At 43.9% G+C, this 20,255-nt stretch overlaps 1 protein-coding gene across 3 annotated transcripts in view; it reads left to right on the top strand.

Moving 5' to 3' along the window:
* The first annotated feature begins 1,289 nt into the window (after nucleotides 1–1,289).
* GAB1 (GRB2 associated binding protein 1) overlaps nucleotides 1,290–20,255 on the top strand; it is a 100,701-nt gene continuing 81,735 nt past the window's right edge. The window contains exon 1 of one of the 3 annotated variants that reach the window (XM_032685372.1): nucleotides 1,290–1,716. In XM_032685372.1, coding sequence (XP_032541263.1) covers nucleotides 1,645–1,716 — 72 coding nt within the window. In that variant the 5' untranslated portion in view covers nucleotides 1,290–1,644. The remainder of the gene's footprint in view (nucleotides 1,717–20,255) is intronic. The other 2 variants (XM_032685375.1, XM_032685376.1) reach the window with 2 other exon arrangements.

The following is a 20,255-nucleotide window of genomic DNA, read 5'->3' on the forward strand; positions in this document are numbered from 1 at the left end:
AGCCCAGGCACACTAGGGGGACTATTTCTCTGCAGTGGAAGAGCACCGGGGCTTAAAACAACACAGCAGCGGTCCCATTCCAGAACTCTGCAGTTTAGTAATCTGCAAATAAAAAAAAAAAAAATTATAGTTATTTTCACTGTAAATGAAAACGTAAAATGTATTATTATTATTATTATTATTATTTATGCAATATTATTTGATTATATTGGTTATATATTTTATTTGCTATTATTACGTATTTGGAGGTCTTTTCTGGCATAGTGGAAGAGACAGAGAGCACCCACAGCAGAGATGGTGAACGAATTGAGTCTTACCCTTAATTTTTTTTTTCTTCCTAAGGCAGTTCCAGACTTGCTAAGGGGAGTTTATTTGGCCGAACTGTTTTTTAATGCAGTTTTAATAGGGATTTTTAGGTTGCTGTTTGTTTGTTTGTTTGTTTCGGGTCAGTTTGTTTGTTTGTTTTCCCCATCGCTAGAGGACGATTTTGCGTCAGGTTCTCAAAGAATCATCATTTCAGCCTCGGTTTCAATATCTGTTGTTTAAATCTCCACACGCTCCGCGTCCCCGTCCCTCGGTACCGCGCAGAAACCGCCGCCCCCCGCCCTCAGCGCCCGGAGCCCGTCCTTCGCCCCCGGCCCCTCCGCGCCGTCGCAGTCCCCGCCGGCCGCCGACTACAGCTCCCAGGATCCCTCTGGGAAGCCCGTCCCTCCCTCTCTCCCTCCCTCCCTCCCTCCCTCCCTCCCTCTCTCTCTCTCTCTCTCTCTCCCTCTCCAAGCCCTTGTTGTTTGAAAAGGCTCCGGCGGAGTTTCGGGGGGAGCCGCCGCCGCTCGGGGCGGCGCTGGGGCGGGGGCAGGCGGGGCCGGCAGGGGAGGTGCCGCCGCTCGGCGCTGAGGGGGAAAGGGGCTTGAGAGGCGGGGAGGGGACACGGCGCGGTGAATTCCAGGGTAAACCCCTCCCTCGCTGGCCGGGAGGGAGCGGACCAAGCCCCCGGCCACGGCCCCAAGCCCGAGGCGAGACCACCGCCCCGCCACTCCCCGCGCAGGGCAAGGCGAGGGAGGGAAGGCAGCAGCGCTGGTCGATCCCCTCCTCCCGGGCGCAGGGGGAGGAGGAAGCAAGGGAAGGGGAAGGAGCGAGCCCGTGGAGCCGCGGCGGCCGGCGCTGAGCTCGGCGGGGCGAGGGGAGGAAGGGGAGCGGAGCCCCCCGAGGCCGTTCCCAGCGGGAGGGTCCCGGCGGGGCGCGGGGGCGGTGCCACCGGCGCGGGGCGGTGGCTGGATCCTGGATCCTGCCCTGGGACGCCGAAGTTGCGGCGGGGCGGCGGCCGCCCCTGTCGTCGCTCCCGATGTCCGTGTGACTCGGCGGCGGCGGCGAGGAGGAGGAGGAGGAAGGGGGGACCCTCCCGCCTCAGCCCCTCTCGCCGCTCCGCTCCGGCGGGTTGTTGTCCGAGAGAGACAGGCACACACACACCCCGCACCCCGTCCCGCCCCTCGCCCCGCAGCCCCGGGAGGCCGGGGCGGGCGCGGTGCTGCTGCCGCCGCCGCGGATCGGGGCTCCCTCGGCCCGGGCGCCGGTGCCGTCGCCGCTGCCTGAGGAGAAGGAGGAGAAGGAGAAGGAGGGAGCGCCCGGGCGGGCAGCGGCGCAGCCATGAGCGGCGGGGAGGTGGTCTGCTCGGGCTGGCTCCGAAAGTCCCCGCCGGAGAAGAAGTTGAAACGCTACGTGAGTGCCCTCTCCCACTCGCGGGCCGCGCTCCCCCTTCTTCTCACCCTCCTTTCCCCGCTTGTCTCCCGGGGGACTCCGCGCTCGCCTCCCGCCCGGCCCGGCCCGGCCTCCCCGCGCGGTCCCTGCCGGCCGGGCCCGGGCCAGCCGCTCTCCCTCCCGGCCGCCTCCCTGTTCCAGCCGGGACTTCTGCCCGGCGCGTCCCGTCCGGCTTCCCCAACCTTTATTTCCCCCCCCCCTTTTTTTTTTTTTATTTATTTCCCTACTTTCCTTTTTTTTCCTCTCCCTTCGTTTTTTTTTTTTCCCTTATAAAAAGGGGCGCTGAGCGGTCAGATGTTTCCAGCCCAGCTTTTTATCGCCTTTCCGAGGGAGTCGGGAGCAGGGAGGGGGGCGGAGTTTTCCCCCCTCTTCCCTGTGGATCCGGGGCTCGGTCTATATGTATTTTTAAACGTAAACACTTGCCGTGCCGGTGGTGGTGCCCGATCACAGGGAGGGTGGGGGGCGCCCCGGCACTCGGGAGCCGCTCCCGGCGGGATCGCAGCCGGGGCTGTCGGCTCGGAGACGGCGGGAGCCGAGGATGTCCCGGGAGCGCTCCCGCTGGGGCCGGGGGGGAGCTCTGCCCTTGTTCTCCGCACCGGGAAGAAGGCGGAGGGAGTTGTAAGAGAAATGCCTGTCTCTTCTCCCGAAGCTGTTCCCGCTGTTGCTCGGCAGTGGCTGCGCTCGCAGGGGCTGCAGCGGAGCGGACACCGCGCTCCTGGCAGGAAAATGGAGCGCGTTTGCTGAGCGGGCAGATTCCGTGACAGGGCACAGTGGAGCTGCGGGGCCGCCGGGGAGGCTGTCAGGTCACGTAGGAGGGATGGGTGATGCCAGGAGTCATCGCTGCTGGCTGAGCCCTTTCCCATTGGCGCCCGGCTCGCTTCGCGGCATCCGTGTAATTGGGACAAAATGTTGGGCCTTCTTTTTTTTTTTTTTTCTTTTCTTTTTTCTTTTTCCAGTGTTGGTTGTTGGTTTTTTTTTTTTTTTTTTTTTTTTCCCTTTTAAGCAGCTAAACTTTCAGATTTGTTTGAGAATCTGTGAATTACGGGTCTTAACGTGACCATGTTGTTTTCATCTGTTAGTGATTAGCAGCCACTTCTCGATGAACTGTTGCTCTTATGGACGTGTGTTTTTTTTAAGTGCCAGGAAACTGGTGAAATGAGACTCTGTTTAAATTAAAAAATAATATTTGGGATAGCTCACTCTCTGGTTCCCAATGGCAAGAGTCCTGTTTGTGCGAAGGACACAGGATCAGACTTGCAAAGGGAACATCCTGACGGGACATAGCAGGGTTCTGCTTCCCTGCTGAATTGGACATGGACTGTATTTTTGGCCAGCTCTCCGTGTCTATTTGTGTATTCACAGGATGCCTCTTTACCAGCATGTAGGAATTAGGCATTAATGTTTTTTAGAAGTTTGAAAAAATTTCCCACTCAGACTCTAAATCCTGTACAGTTGTGCTGTCTGTTAACGAACAGAGTTGTAAGCAAGAGTTTGCCCTCCTAAATCAATCCCATAAATCAATCCCTAAATATGCCAGCTTTCTTTCCGTGTAGCTGTCCCTTCAGTGTATTTATAGCTGTGCTTCCATACTGGAATCACACAGAACCTTTGAGGGGATAACCCTCACTACAGCATTGGTCAAGTGTTTCCCTGTCCGAAAGAGGTAAATCCTTAATTTTCACTTGAAAAGGGGGACCTGCTTTTTGAGGAGGCAGAGTGATAATATGGAAAGCTGATATGAACATGACTTGGTTTATCATCTTCATGCATTGTAGGCCATAAGGTCCTGAGTTTAAATCTTGCACGTTGTTTTGGACTGTTTTCTGCGTGTATAAAAGGAAGGTGCTGTTTAGAGGAGGACTTCAAGTAACATTCCTCCTGCTCATCCGTAGTGCCAGGTCGGTTGTAGGCTGGAGGTTCACGCTCACTTCAAAGACCTAAAAGTGACCTTGACATTCTGGTCGCCGTCTTTGAACAAACAAAAAGTTGACGTCCTTAAGACGATGAACTTTAGCTGAGTGCACTGACTGAAGGGTTGGCCTGTGCTCTCTGTAATTCTACGCTTAAGCGAAGGCACAGGAGAGAGAGAGAGAGAGAGAGAGAGAGCGCTGTGTTTTTTTTAAAGCCATATTTTATAGTGGTGATATTTCAAGGGGCTGCACCAGATGAAAAGATGGGAAAGTGATTTCGATAGGAAATGGCTTTTCTGCAACGCATACTTCTCACATGTATATATGGAAAATTGTAGCTTCACGCTCTATTAGTTTTTGCATGCAAGTGTTGGGGCAGACCCAGGTTACCATCTGGAAAGGGAGATAAAAAGTCTGAAATCGCAGTTAAATGTGGTTTCAGTTCTTAGGAAGGGCGTAAAGGAGCACTTTGAAGCTAGTACATAGGCATGTGTTTCACAGGGACTTCAGTTTTTAGTTTGAAACAGTGGGACGTGGTATTAAAGCTGGCTTACACTCATTTTGAGGCTAAAAAAAGAAAAAATCTCCAACCAACCCTGTCCTGCAGGTGGAAAAGTCAGATTTCCTTTAATGTATGCCTTAATGTCAATGTCTGTTTCCCTCCTTAAAGGGAGTTCTATTCTCATGCCTCATTCATGTGTTTTTGGTATGAATTAATGTTCTGATAGCCATTGGCACCTGCTGTTGGTTCCCCGGAGCTGGTATTCAGAACAGTTTGATGGAATAGAGTGGCTGCTTCCAGCAGCAGATCTCTGAGGAAAGTACAGGTAACTTTTGGTGCCAGCTGGGGGTCCAAGATGGGGATGTGGATTTAGTGGAGGAGAAGGGGAAGGGAGCTGGGACTAAATCCAGCACAGGTCTCCACAGCCTCTGCTGTGGTTGCACGAGTGCCTGAAAGAACTTGTTTGTGCAGAGGGATGGAGGAGTGCTAGATTTCACAGCTTCTGCTAGCCTCTTATATGTTTTCCTTTCTTCCCTTGTTCTGTTGCCTTCAACTTTGCAAACATTTACGTGCTTTACCTGCTGTACTTTTTCTGCTCTGGTCCCCTTATTTTTAAGGATGTAGTTGGAAAGCCCGTTTCTCCCCATCTGTCCTTTATGAAGTGATAGTAAGCCTTGGCTTCGTGGTTTTCTGCTACGTTGCAGTTCTGCTGTGCACGTGCCAGTTAAAATAGCTGATTCTTTGTGGTAGCAGCATAGAGGGTTTTTTACTGCCATTATGCTATGAAACCACCAGATATTTAAACACAGCTGTCCTTGGTAAAGCAAGGGAGAAGAGCTGGCGTGAATGGGAATAAGTCTTAAATTCTCTCCTAGAACTACTACACTTTTGTCTGGGGTAGACTAGGGCTCAGTATGACAACTGGATGTGCTTAGAATCAGGGTCTTAGCGTTGATGGTTGGTTTATGAAACCAGTTTGTAGAAAGTCCTCTGAGGTAATATAATAATTCTCAGTATTCTGAGGGGATCTCATTAATGCACATAAATATCTCGAAGGCAGGTGCCAAGGGGATGGTGCCAGACACTTTTCAGGGCAAGGAGCAATGGTCATAAACTAAAACACAAGAAGTTTCACCTCAACATGAGGAAGAACTTATTAACCTTGAGGGTGGTAGAGCACTGGAACAGGCTGCCCAGAGAGGTTATGGAGTCTCCCTCTCTGGAGACATTCCAAACCCACCTGGACGTGTTCCTGCATCACCTGCTCCAGGTGACCCTGCCTTGGCAGGGGGGTTGGACTAGACTATCTCCCTTCCAACTCTAACAATTCTGTGATTCTAATGTGTCCTACTTAGAGTAAAATACATTTTATTTGATAAAAGGTAAAACTCCATCAAAAATATCCTGCATAGACTAAACACTTTTTGGGGTAAGTTGGTTCAGATTTTTCTGTATCTAGAAGACTTCCCTGCACTTCTGAGAGTTCTTAAGATGTTTTTGAAAGTAAATTAGGAATCAATTTTGATGTAATTGTTACTAAAAATCCTGTGGTTATTTGACTATTCCTATTGATTGTGCATTTAATTATTTAAAAGCAAAGAGTGTAAAAATGAGAAATAGGCCTGAGCTCCCTAGGACATAAGGGGCAGTGATGTAATTCAGACAAGGCTACAAATAGTATCTTCTGACTTTCTAATCTTTTCAGTCATAGACAGAGACTTGAAAAGTGCCAGACTGTTAAGCTTAGTTATTGATGTTTGAAATAGAGGCTCAGACAGTATGGGTACAGAAGTGGAATATTTTGCTGTGGTTTATTTGGCAGTTGCTCTTTGGCACTAATCACATAGGTGCCTCTTCTGTCTTGAGTAATACTTAAATGTGCTAAGATATGTAATGGTGTTAAGAAATGTTTTATTCAGCAGAATAGTTGTAATTTGGTAAAAGCTGCAGTGCCTGACAAAGGCCCTTTTTCTGGAAGACACCTGTTTGTGTTAAAGCTTTTTTTTGTGATCTTTCATCAGCATAGTGAGCAAATTTAACAATCCGGTTGGTTTACAGGAGAAAGAAACAAGATGAGCTAGTTTGACATCATTCAGTGCTGTCCCTGTGGAGCTGGGTCAAGTTAAGTTAACTCAAGACAGATGTGTAATCAAGTACCATTATGTGACATCTTAATGTTCTGAACGTGATTGTGCTTGTGCTACTCCAGGAGTTGCTGAAGACCTTGCAGGAATTGGTGTTTGTGCAGAAAACTTTCCTTCTGGAAGGAAGTCTGCCCCTCCCCTTCTGCTGTGCACTAGTCAGAAAACAGCAGTTTGACTTTTGATCTTTTCAAACATGGGTTAGTAAACCGAAAACCATGAAGTTCAAAGCATGGCTAAACACAGTGTTTTTGTTGATTGTAGAAGGAAGTTGCATTGTTTTGTGTGCCAACTGAAGATGCTGAATCAGTCTCTGGTATATAGAGGGTTATACCTACCCCCTAAACTTGCTGTTTGGGTGTCTCACATGAGAAGTGTGGAACTCACTGTACAAGTATTTGTGATCTTTGAGAGCGCATCAGCAGCTGGTGTTGACTTTGCTGCCAGAGCTACAGCACTGTTAATGCTTGACCTGTGCTCTGAATCAGCTCCCTGGGAATGGTTTCAGCAGGTAAGAGCAGGCAACAGTGTATAAAACAGATTAAGAAGTCTAATATATGTGTAGCATGATTACCTTCCACTAGTTATTTTAACTTTTATGTAGTATACCACACTGATGGATACTGTTAATTTAAATGTTTCTCAGCTTGTATGGTCAGACAGTACTTGGACTGCTTGGATGCTTTCTCTGCTTGGTGCAGATAGGAAAGTTGGAGGTGTAGGTAACAGATATTGTCCTTTTCCTCTTGAAGTGCAGGTGAACTACTGGACATATGAAATAAGGCAGATATTCTAAATATGGTAAATGATGTGAAAAATTTTTCTTAGCAACTGCTAAATAATAACCCTTAATTTGGGACCACGATAGCTGAGAAATGAGGAAATAGTCAACTTCTGACTCTTTGTGATGTCGAAGATGGTTCACAATTGGATGTATAGCAGCTTATGGATATCCTTTCACTATGCTGCTGTATTTTGATAGGTGTGCTAATAAGATTTGGTGCAGCTAATCACAGGGGATTACAGTTCAATGAGGAACTAACAGGGAGCAGTGAGAGGAAGTGGAAAAGCAAACTGATGTCTTCCATTTTCTTGGTGCTGCATAGTGGCTGCTCCTCCATGAATGCACAAGGTCTTGCAGCATTGAATAATTCAGTATAAGCAACACATGTACTAAGCAGAGGAAATAATGAAATACCATGAATTTGACTTCCAGTTATACACAGATGAGCTTGTTTTGCACGCCTCTTAGTCAATCATAAGCCCCAAGCAGATGTGTGAAAAGTGAATTGGATGTATTGAAAAATGAATGTTTTATTGGACAGTTTAGCTTAAAAAAGTGTAGGCCTTGACTGCCAAAATGAACACCAATTCTGGAAGCCTTTGGTTGACCAGATCACTCTTTCAGCTGAGAGGTAATCCTTCCATTTTCATTGATCTTTTTTGGTATTCAACAGTCCTTTATTTAGAGAGAGGAAAGTGACAAACAGAACTCTTTCAAGTGTCCTCTTTTCTCTTTAAATTTTAAAACTCTTGGAATGATGGTTTGATCGTTTCTGAGGCATGGGGGGGGGGTTGTGTTTTTTTGATATAACTTCTGGATCAGATAATCGGAATTAAATGTATCTTCTATAGACATTTAGAAAACATTTATTTCCCATTAAATTTGGTTTATGGCTCTGACAGAAAGCTTGGCAAAAAAATGAAGGAATATCAGTGATTCAAAATGTAGTAATTTTAAGGGAAAGAATAAATTTGTGTATTGTAGGTGGCTCTGGCTTGGCTATCTTATACTTCTTCAGTCTTGCTGTCACCTTTTTCTAGTCTAAAAATAGACGTCACCAAAATATATTGGGTGAAATATTTTCTTAAATCAAGCAGGGGAGTACAACTGATGAGGTGCAAGTTTTGTTTTGATGTAGAGCAAATAAATGTGAAGCAAAGATACACCTCCTTATTTTTTTCATCCCCGCTTCTGTAGTGTTACTGTGACAGACTTCTTGAGACCTTTTCAAAATGACCTTGAAATTTTCTGTGCTTCAATGACTAATCATTTTATTGCCAATAGAAGCAATTTCACCTGTTGCAATTTCATGGCAGTATTTCATTAGGAGGGACAGACCTTATGTCATGCAAATGACTTGAGCAAGGCAGGCTGAAAGATCAGACAGAAAGGGATAATCTTGTCAAGGCAGGTATGTGTTGTGTACAGGGGAATATTGTAGGCCAGTGTGATTTGCTGCTGTTTCAGGGACTCTAATGGGAATTCAGCTCCTCATATGTACAAACAACTAGTTCTAAGGCAGTACTGTAGGGTTTTTTTGGTTTGGTGTTGGGTTTTTTTTTTGGGGGGGGGGGAGGTGGGGAGGGAGGATTCCACTGTCTCCCAACTGCAGTAAAATATTGTTTATTCTCAACTCTCCCTTTATCAGTTCTTGATTAGGCTATTGCAGTGGTTCTTTTATGAATTCTGTGGCTTGTTTGCCTTAGAAAAAATATTCATAGTTGCAAAAATAATGTTAGCTTTGTAAATATTGTTCACTGAAATATGCTTGTTGTATTTCTTTTTTCTTTAAAAAGCACCCCTGGCTTCCAATAAAAGGTTTCATAGTATGTTTTTTGTACTTGTATTTGCTTCCAACTGTTGACAAAGGTTTTGTTTCTTCTGATGAATTTTTGAAGCTCTTTGAAACGTGCCATACTGCTTTTAGTTGTAAAAAGCAATCTTATGTTACGTAGTATCTGCCTGTCTCTTTGGCAGAATCCAGCAGGGAAATGTTTATAAGGTAACTTTCTGTGAGATGAAAGAGACTGAATTAACTGTTGAACTCTCTAACCTGCTTTTTCTTTGTATGTTTTTGTTTTTCTAACTGAGAAGAAGGAATATATTTAATTGCATTTTATGTCCCAGAATTACAACTTTAGGATTTAACTCCCTGAGGTTAAGGTGACACATTTTTCTTCCCCCCCTTTTTTTTTTTTCTGGTAAATAGCAGTTGTTTGGGGTAAATGACAGCATGAGAGTTGTCTCTCTTGGAGCTGGTAGCATAATAATATGTAATTAAAAATGTCAGGCAGTTATGTCCATATGGCTTGTGTATCATTATAAATAATATCTGTACATAATGCAAATAATTCTGTTTAAAAACATACCATGAAAAAGAGGCAATACTTTGGCTAGGAAGCTGTGCCAAGTTACAATACCAGCTTGTCAGTTCTGGATAGCTGAGCTTAGGCCCCATGTCAAGAAGTGAATTAAATGAAAAGCTTGTGCTCGTTTTTATTTTGTACAGCAGTTTATTGGCAGAGTGGTTTAAAAACAACTATGGTTTTTCAGGAGATGTGCTTGTTCTTTTCTCTGAGAATTTCTAGGAAGCCAGGAGAAAGCTTTGCCTTCTCTGCAATTTATAAAAGGAGGTAATTTTTGTCTTCTGCCACACGCTGGCCAGCCAGGATGAGGAATCTTGGTGTGGGGTGATGTGCAGGCAAGGCTGGGGATGGCAGCTGGGGATTGGGATAAAACCTTGCCTAGCAGGAGAAAAGCAAGCTTGTCCCTTTGCCTGTTTCCCACACAAGAGTTTTCCAGCCAGCTCACTTGTCGCATGTGGGTTGTTCTGCTGCTTTATAAGTGAAAACAACGCCAGATAAACCCTTCGTGGCAGTGGAGATAGTGGCTGTCACAAAGTAAATCTGGTTCCCCACCCACTTCCCAGCACAGCCAGCCTTGGGGCAGGGTGATGGCAGATCTGCTGCCTGCCTTGCTCCGGGTGAGCCTGTCTCCACCCCGGGAGGAATGTGATGGGTTTCAGTAGTGCAGGCCAGCGTGCTCCTCCTGCTCCTCTCTCTGGGGCCACAGCTACTGGCAGGCTCTTCAGTATTTCTGCCTCAAAGGGAAAAGGGGGGAAAAAAGAAAATCAACGCAAAATTAGATTTTGGGTTATTTTTCTGTGTTGTCCGGGGCTTGGGATTTAAAAACAAAATAAACCCTCTGTAGGTGTTTATTGCTGACAGTAGGAGTTCACAGGATTAGATTTGGGGTATGGAGTAAGAATACAGGAAGCTATTCAAACACAGTTAATACCCTTGCCTTCAAACAGACCTTTGATGCAATCAACGCATAAGAATTACAGTCCATTTGGGAGAGTTATTATAAGGGTAAATAAACACATGATATCAGATGAAAAATGGATTTTAGGTTTCAAAGTGGAATAATACCCATTTATAAAAAAAAAATAAAAAGAAGCAATTCCAAAAATTGTGTGTCAGTTTGTCATTTTCCCTTTGTATGAAGAATAACTGCACTGAGTCACGTAATGTGCTAGACAAATGTTCCCATTCACACTTAATGCATGTTTCTGTTACAGTTTTCTGACGTTTGTGTTTCCATGTAGATTCTTAAGCAGGATCAGATGTAGTAGGGAAGCTGTGCCTGCTTTTGGGATGGTGCAGGGATGATTGCTGCTTTGAAAGGACTGCTTTTGGAAACCAGTCAGTGTAGAGCATGTGAACAGTCCCTTATCTCAATGAACTCCAAAGTCCATATACAGAATCTAGCAAACATTTATGATTTTTAAAAAAAAGGAATATGAATATCTGTGATCCTTAAAAATATGGTAAAATACTGGCAGCAAGTCAGCCCCTTTTAACACTGAAAAGCAAGGAGCGTATTAGGAAAGAGATGGTGGGGATAATTTATTTGGTGCTCCTAATGATTATTACAGGGATTGGTCTGTGAAAAAACCAAGAAAGAGGATGTCAAAGTTATATATGGATTTGATCTGAATTCACAATTTGTCCTTGCATGGTTTAATTAAAAAAAAAAGAAAGAAAAAGAGACAAGGAGAAAGTGTGGGGGGGAGGGTTTGCAGTGCAGTTTGAAACACAAGAAACTTGTGTTTCCCAGGACAGATGAGGCAGTGGAACGCTCTGCCATGTGGTATCCACATTGGGAATGCAGGAGATTCCGGGGAGGCTTGGAGAGAATCCCCCAGCTGTAAACATGAGTGCTTGGAGGTCTGGGGTGTGATAAGAGGAGACTTCTAAAGTGTCGAGTTGTAACCAGTTCCTGTGGTTCACTTATGTGATCCAGTCTTTTCCTCATTCTGCCGACGTGAAGGAAGTGTCAGAGGTAGGCTATGGGTGTGATGCCATCTGGCAATTCTGCTTTCCTAGAAAGTAGTGATCTATATGAATTTAATTTGATGTTTAAGCCACAAACTGACAGAAACGTACCCCTTTTGAATCTGTCACTTGTTGTGTAATTCCATGATTTCTTGTGGTGCTCTCCCTTAAAGAAATGTTTCTTCTTTCGATAATGTGTTATGCTGGGTGATGTTCTCGTGGTGGCATTAGATAAACTTGTTGTTTACAAAATCCTTTCCTGTTTCTAGGGGAGATAACTTCAATAAGTGCAAAATATCAGTAACTGTATCTTCCTGAATCTTGCATGTCCTAATGCATCTCCATTCACTGTTTGTGTGCTGTTACTGCTGAAATTATTTGCATCATGGCATGTGAGTAAGTTTTGCAGTCTAATGACTTGTTACTCAGTGTGAAATAATGCTCTTAAAGCTCAAAGCTGAGGTCATGTCACGCTCTTAGTTATGACCTATCTAATACAGTTGTCTGTGTGCACAAATGAAGTTAAATTGCATAAGCTTGTCAGCACTGTGAGAAAGAACTTAAGTTACTCTTCACTACTGAAGGTCTATTGGCAGAGAAAACACACTTACATGCACTCAGGAGTCTTTACTAAGATAAACCCTGGTTTTGATTTTTGTGAAGTTTTGGAGAGGGGAAGAGAGAAATGGGGCAGGGGGGAAATCTAAAGTGAAGAGTAGCATTCAAATGACTCATTAGTGTAAATTGGGAAACATAACCCTGGTTTCGTCCCAGGGTAATTTTGTCCCAGGACAAGTAACTACAGAGTTTTCTGCTGTGGTGTGTGCTTCAGTGCTAAATTAATTCACAGTCCTTTGCATTTTTCCTTGATTTGATGGCTCTGTTTCTCTGTGAATCTCTGTAGCTCCGTGGGAAAAAAAAAAAAAAAGGGAGCAGGAATTTATTGTCTGATTTATAAAGAGAGTGTCAGGAAGGTCTTTGCTGATTGTGTGAGGGAGGCACCACGATCATTACATAAATTAGATAGTGTCCTTTGGTGGACTTTCCTTACAGTACAACCATAACTTGCTGTGATTCAAACCTGCTGGTATACTGTTTTTAGCCTTGGAAATGGGCATGTTAATTATGCACAGCTATTACTGCAGTTTAAGAAACTAAACTTTTGGTGGGATCTGCCAAACTGTGGATGGGAGGTGCAGAGTGGTAAGCAGCACTGCTGAGATGCTCGATTGCTTCCAACAGCTGCTGGGAAGGCAGTGCTATTCCCATGGGAGTGCTTCTCCTGCTTTCTGCTTACGGGAAGAGGTTTTCCTGTCAGTCTCTGCAACCAGCATCCGACAGAGCTGAAGTATGTTCCTGCCTCCCTTAGCTGGCTGGAAAATGAGCCTTCTTTTTGTCAATCCTTTGCTTCTGGGAGCTGTTGTTTAAAGGGATGGAATGCTCTTCTCTGAAATCTCGCTCTGCTTAAACAAAATAGGGAATAAGGAAGGCTGTGATCTGTCCTTTCCAGCTTGGAGACTGAGCTGGACAGATGTTTCTTACTCAGTGCTAAGGAGGAAAGTCCCTGGCTAGGGGCTCTAGGATGAGGGTTAAAAGGTGAAGAAATCCTACAGGGGCCTCCTGCTGCAATGAATGGCTTCAGCCCTGCACAAGTGAGAGAGAAGATCCAAAACTTGCGTCTCTTTGTCCTTTCCTTCTCCTTCTTCCTCTCATTGCAACTCTTTTGTGTTTATTTTCCTACTTTTAAATTGCATAATTTAGTCCTTCCTGTCACTTCCTAATGTCTGAATCATAGGTAGCTCTTCCTGCCTGCAGTAAACAAACATTTTACTCCTGGCACCTTTCCAAATTGAAATTGTGTTTATGAATGTGTGTGTGGGGGGGTCTCTCTGGCAGTGTGCTTGGGAAGCTAATTCACTTGTGTACAGGTTGGATAAGCTGCTTACTGCGTGCTTCTGTGGCCAGCTGATTTCCTTGTCTTTGCTATCTTCTAAACTGATGGAGCTACTCGGCTGATCAGGACCAGCAGGTGAATGGTAGCAGATGATAAAAGCAGAGTATAAACAGTGGGATTATGAGCCTCTGAAGTTAATAACAGTAGCAACTAGGTTGCCTCAAGTCTTGCTGCTGTTGGTGTCACCTCTTTTCTCTCTCTCATGCTTTGCGTGTACATACAGTGCTGAGATACACACAGTCTGCCATTTAACCAGTCACTTGTGAGAAGCTCTGTCTGGTCTTACATTAGGGCTTTGCTCATTTTTTGGATTCTTTCACTGCAAGGCAGGGAGATAACACAGGGTACTTAGGGACACGTGGTCTGCCTCCATCAGCCTGACGGACCTCTTAGACCATATTTGTAAAAGCTGCAAAATAGGAGTGTATCACCCTCACTTTTCATATTGCTATTCCTATTTCTAAGCTTTGAAAAATCCTTCATTTTATTTTTGAATTTGCTGTGACTCCAGACTGAAGCATGGAAGACACAGCTAACACCCACAGAGACTCCCCACTTCACCTGTTGCATTCACACTCTCTTTGCTGGTTTCTGTCCTTTATGGGGAAGATTCATCCTGAATCGTGATAGACCAGCCTCACAGTGTGCTGAACAGTACAGCTCCTACACTGCAACTGCATGTGGAACTGTTAAATGGACTTAACTTGGTAAATGGAGACAACACAGGAAAGATCCAGTCCTTGTTTTGGCAACTTTGCATTTGTACCGTCCTATCCATCGGTACCTCCTCACTCCTGTCTCCGATTCTTCCTCCTAAGATGCCACAAAGGCGAGAATAAGTCAAATATATTTAGGACAGATTAGATGAGGTAAGAACAGCCTCGGTGTTATGCTGACTTCATCGTGCTTTCTTGTAAAAAAGAAGAGTGAGCACCTTCTTTTCCCCAGTTACAACTTACCTTGATTTTCTTGACGGTGTTGTGTATAGCATGGAAAGCATAATGTCTATGATCTAGAAAAAATAACTAACAAAAACATTTTGTAAGTTGTGCCAGTATGACAAAGCAACAGAATGTTACTCTAGTCTAAAGTAAATTTCAGAAAAGACAGTTGAGGCAGAAGAACCCTGCTGTTCTGTGCAGTAGGAATGCCTCATGTTCCAGTTTCCATGTGCACAGAGACATGGGCTTTTCCCTTGTGCCATTTTATCCAGTCAGTGAAAGAAAGCATGAAGTTCCTCCAAAAGATAAGTTAGAGGGATTTTGAACCTGGTAGCTCATCTTGGAAGTTGATTAGGTTGGATACCCTTTCTGTTATCATTGCCTACTTACACTGTTTGCTTGTGTGTACTAAAGCATTTATATTTTTTTCCCACAATAGTGGGAGGAGTTACTGTTTCTATGGTTGGGGTTGAAATGAGTTTCCTGTATTTGGAGTAAGAAAGTAATTTTCTTGGGGGTGTGATTTGGTAATGTACAATGCTAGGGAATTGGAAAGAAAGAAGTATGATAGAAGGCAGTATCCTGTTTATAATATATTCTAGTCTAAAATGATGGCAACCTGGTTCTTAATAACACTGTACCATGTGGAAACTGAATGTGGAAACAATTGCATGAAAATATTTTTATTTTATCTGTTTGTTGCACATGCTTTGGATTTCTCAAAACTTAAGAGTACGTGTTCAAATAAATACCATGTTAAATAATGTAGAAAATACTTTTGTGTCTTTTGTACGCTGTGTGGTGAAAGTTTTGCTGAATCAGAAGCAAAAACGTAAGGGTTGGGTCCTGTAATTATAGCATTACAGACCTGTCTACTATTGTCTTTTAATTTAAGCTTGTAATATAAAGTGTCTTGGTTAGAATGAAGATAACACTGACCAAAGCATAATGAAACCCAATTTTTCAGTCATTTGCATTACCTTAAGTTGTCTTGTAATGTTCCACAGTACTACTTTATCAGTTCCAGTCAATAAACATCACGGTGGTGCACAAACCTTTTCATTTGAACTTGAGGCTATTAAATGATGCTGTTGCATTGAATTTCAGTGATTGCATTATTGTCGTTCATCTGAGGCGATGACAATCTGGCCTCCTCAAAGGATATTGGGCGTTTTGTTTCTTTAAGAAGACATAAGTAGTACCAAAGGGAAATCTGGTGAGTGTTGTATGATTTTTAGCAAATTGTTAAGCAGCGCTTCTGAGTTGCTTGTGAAACTTCAGTAAGTCTCAATTTAAAGTGCAAATATTTCTCTAGGCAATTGAACTATGCAGCCTTGAGTTGCTATTAAACACCTTTATGGTGTTAGGAAAAAATCAGGCTAAGCTTTATACCAAAACTTGTGATTCTGTCAACAGGCGTAAGCCAAGAAAGTCGTTGAGACTGTAGTAGAAACATGCTTTCCCACGAAATAGAATCCAGGGATGTAGCCACTGTAATTGTGCAATAAATTATCATAAATGTGATGTCATAGTCTCTGCAACTTTCTGAAGGGGTAGTCTGATTTTGAAATCAACCGAGTAGTGAATAACAAGCCTCTGAATTGGCCCAGACAACAGCAGACATGTCTGCATCATTTGGGGAAAGCAGTCATCTCCTTAGAGAATTAAACTATTTCAAAATAGAAGTTGTTGACTCAATGTGTTAATCTTGGCTTTTCATGTAGAAGTGCAGCATCCAACACTGATTAATTATTTTTTTAATAACAGATCCCTAAACTACAGGCTGCATAGTTAAAAAGAGACAGATCGGAAGAAAGTTCATTGAGGTTATTAAGTGTAACTCCTCTCAACTGCAATTATTCCCTGGTAGCATTCAAACATTCACCTGTAGGAAAAGGTCCCCAGATGCAGATGTGGTTGCAGGATTGTTGCTTTTAGTTTACAAGGATAATTTCCCAGGCTTACCCAAAGGTGTATTGTGAAGATTAGGCAGAACCCAACAAATCTTTAAGATTGCGATAGCATAATTCAGAAACTTTGTTTCGGATAATTATTGTATGTGATAGCAAGGACATATTGCTCTGTTAGTCGTTTATTACTGTAACTTAAAAAGACAAAATGAGAGAGTCCTCTAAGTTTGTTACAGGTCTGGATTAAAAATTAAGTATTGTTAATGAAATTATTTGAAAGAACACGTTGAACTTCAATTGAGTGCGGTAACACCTCAATGTCCCAATAAGTGCATATTCTAAATGCAGTAAAGCACTGTGTATATTTTTCAGCGTTTACCATAAACTCTTGGTGTGTATATAGTAATTAAAACAGTTCAAACAACTTAGAAATTAGTGGCATGACAACAAAATATGTATCTTTGCCTTCCTAGTAGGAAGTAGGAGAATCTTCACAAAATGTCCATTCCCACATCCTTCAGGTAAAAATGTGGGTATGTAAATAAGCCTTGCCCAGAAGGTCGTCTGTGAGGGGTAGGTTGGAACACAATTCAGAGCCAAGAGCCTTCCTAGAATCTACTAGTACATCTCCATATTTGGGAAGCCTTGGGTTTGACCTGATTCAATCTTTCCTCATGACCTGTGCAGATGCCTACACAGGCCTACAGGTGACCTTTTCCAAGCTGAGTCTTGTGTCAAAAGTTCATTCATCCTTTTTATTTTTTTCCCTTTTCATCTTCATTCACTTGAGAAACAATCAAAAACTCCTTGCTTGAGCTCTTGTATTTAGCCTTGTGACATTACACCCTGCTACTCTTGTAGCTTAATTCATGTCCTTACTAAAAGGTAAAAGGTACTCTTTTTTATTTTCTTTCCCCCCTGCCTTTTCCTGTTGGTCTCACTTTACCCTGAGGATCTGCAGCTTCTGTGTTAGCTTCTGTCTCTTCATCTTTGCTCTTCCTTGCCATCAAACTGTTTATGGATGACTTCTCATGCTCATTTTATGTAAACTTTGCATCAATGACACATGCTTCAGTCTCTCCTCCTAAACACTGCCTTTTCTCTGACTTATCTTCTGTATACTGCTACCATTAATGTTTTGCTACCAAATTAAGTATATTTTCTCTTTTCTTGGAATTTGTCTTTGCAGCTCACATTCTCTGTTCCTTTAACATATGGCCAACATTTTCCTAACTTTCCTAACTTAAGTCCCTTGACCACTGGAGTTGCCCATTCCAGGAACACGTAGGTGTTGGCCTGCATTCACCATGGGTTGGATGTGTGGGCTTTTTGCAGATAGAGCCAGCTGTAGCTGGTGTCTTATTTTTCAGACTTGCTAAACATATTCATAGAATCATTAAGGTTGGAAAAGACTTCTAAGATCATGGAGTCCAACCCTTAACCCACCCCTAAACCATGTCTGTGTGGTTTTTGAACACTTCCAGGAATGGTGATTCTGTCATTTCCCTGGGCAGCCTTTTCCAGTGCTTGACAACCCTTTCAGTGAAGAAAATTTTCCTAATACCCAATCTAAACTTCCCCTGGGACACCTTAAGGCCATTGCCTCTTGCGCTGTTTCTTGTTAATTGGAAAAAAAGACTGCCCCCTACCTGGCTACAGCCTGCTTTCAGATAGTTGTAGAGAGCAGTAAGGTCTCCTCTGAGCCTCCTTTTCTCCAAGCTCAAGAGCTCCAGCTCCCTCAGCTGCTGCTCCTCATCAGACTTTTGCTCCAGACCCTTTCCCAGGTCTGTTGCCCTTCTCTGGACACACTCCAGCACCTCACTGCCTTTCTTGTAGTGAGTGGCCCAGAACTGGACGCAGGATTTGGGGTGTGGCCTCACCAGTGCCAATTACAGGGGGGCGATCACTGCCCTGGTCCTGCTTGCCACGTTATTGCTGATCCAGGCCAGAATGCCATTGGCTTTCTTGGCCACCAGGGCATATGCTGGCTCATGCTCAGCTGGCTGCTGACCAGCACCCCCAGGTCCTTTTCTGCCAGGCCACTTTCCAGCCACTCTGCTCGCAGCCTGTAGCACTGCATGGGGCTGTTGTGACCCAAGTGCAGGACCCGGCACTTGGCCTTGTTGAACCTCATGCTGTTGGCCTTGGCCCACTGATCCAGCCTGTCCAGAGCCCTCTGCAGAGCCCTCCTACACTCCAGCAGATTAACACTCCCACCCATTTTGGTGTCATCTGTGAACTGACTCAGGGTGCACTTGACCCCCTCGTCCAGATCATCAGTATAGATGTTAAACAGGACTGGCCTGTATATCTCTAAATGCTGCAAGTGTTTTTTTCATAAATTTCTAAAATTCAGGCTCCTTGAAGGTTGTACTAAAAGCTATTTGTGACTGTACTGTATCTCTATAGAGACTTGTATCTCAGTATTTTTCCTGCCTGCTCTAATAGATTTATCTTTGTTTTTGAACTCTGCACTAAGTTTGGGATTAAGTGGTGAAACTATTTTCTGAACTATTAGAACTAGAGGGTGCTTTTTTCATTCAGTTCTCAATTGAGGCTAGTTTATTCTGTTACAGGTACAAAGGATTTGTGAGGCTATTCTATTCAGTTGTGTATTTTTGTGAAATGCTCTTATGTCTATACTGAGGGAAGGAACCATGTATGAATTTTTCAGGAGAGTTCATGGGGAAAAGCATCTCTTTCTTTGACTGGAAAGCATGTAGCAGGCTTTAAATGTAACTGCTCTTTTTTAGTCTAATCTGGGTAGAGTGAGAGATTCCTTTGTGGCTTGGACTTTGCCCACATGGAGATCCATGAAGGCCAAAAATGGCCTGAATTTTGCATAGAAACAATTGACAGAATACAGACTGGTGAGCATGGGAATTATCTGTGCTCTTTTGGGAGCGCTGCCAAGATAAGCTGCTGTCTTCTGTATCAGCTGTAAAGTTTCTTTGTGGTCATCCTTCAGTAAAGCCCCAAATAGCGTGCATGATTCAAATTCCATTGAGATATAAAAGCAAACACAAATATGAAAACTGACCCCTGAAAGAATGCAATTTTAACTTTAAAGCCAAATTTCTTTCATTTGATGATCTCACTACTCTAATAAGAAAATATATATTAAAAATAAAAAACCCAAAACCCAAAACCTGAAGCCAATAGAATTCACCACATGCATTCCCTCATCAGAACAGAGTAGAAAGCTTTGGAGTCTTTGAGTGCTTCCTGTGGCATCAGTCTTGTCTTCCCTGGACTGTGCCTCTGTCATGTACTTTTTTCCTAACCCGTGTCAGGCAAGTCTGAAGTGAGTTGGAGCTGGGAAGTACCTTTACAGCAGTGATATGGCCACTGTGGCTACTACTTTCTGTTTTCACAGGTCTTTAAAAGTTCTCTAAAAATGATGTGTGACAGAACAGAATTAATTACTCTGCGCAGGAGAGAATCTCTATCCTAAAGTGCCAGAGTGTAATCCAAGGCTGTTGCTGTCCGAGGGGAAATAGTTGTGTGAGCCCCCTCTCCAGGATCCTGCACGTACTGACAGGGATCGAGGTTCCGAAGGCTGGTGCCGATCGAGTTAACACTGAGCAGGCTCCGTGTTTGAGTTTTGCAATGACCGTGCTTGGGGGGAAAAGATAGACCTGTCTGCATATAGATGGGCGGGTAAATTGGAAGTGGTCCAGAGCTGTTTGTGCACGCTCTGATTGTTCTTCTGCATGAATCTGTGCAAAGTATTCCTGGAAGTGGGGGGGGGGGGGGGGGGGACGACGGGTATGAAGAAGGTGATGACTTCTTATTTTCTGATCTTGCTAACCTGCAGTGTTCTTAATGGGAATAACTGGAAATGAAGAGGCTACTCAGGTGTAATGAGGTTTAACTAATGTAACCAATGTTTCAACTTGTTCTACTGCATGTTTGCTCTAAGGCTTGTTTACGTATTGTATAAGCCAAACTCGCCTGTCTTGTTAGGTGAGTGTGGTTAAACTCTGCAGAGCTACGTGAATGTACTGTAATATCTTACATA

Source organism: Chiroxiphia lanceolata, chromosome 4 (genome assembly GCF_009829145.1).
Source record: "Chiroxiphia lanceolata isolate bChiLan1 chromosome 4, bChiLan1.pri, whole genome shotgun sequence".
Classification (NCBI taxonomy): domain Eukaryota; kingdom Metazoa; phylum Chordata; class Aves; order Passeriformes; family Pipridae; genus Chiroxiphia; species Chiroxiphia lanceolata.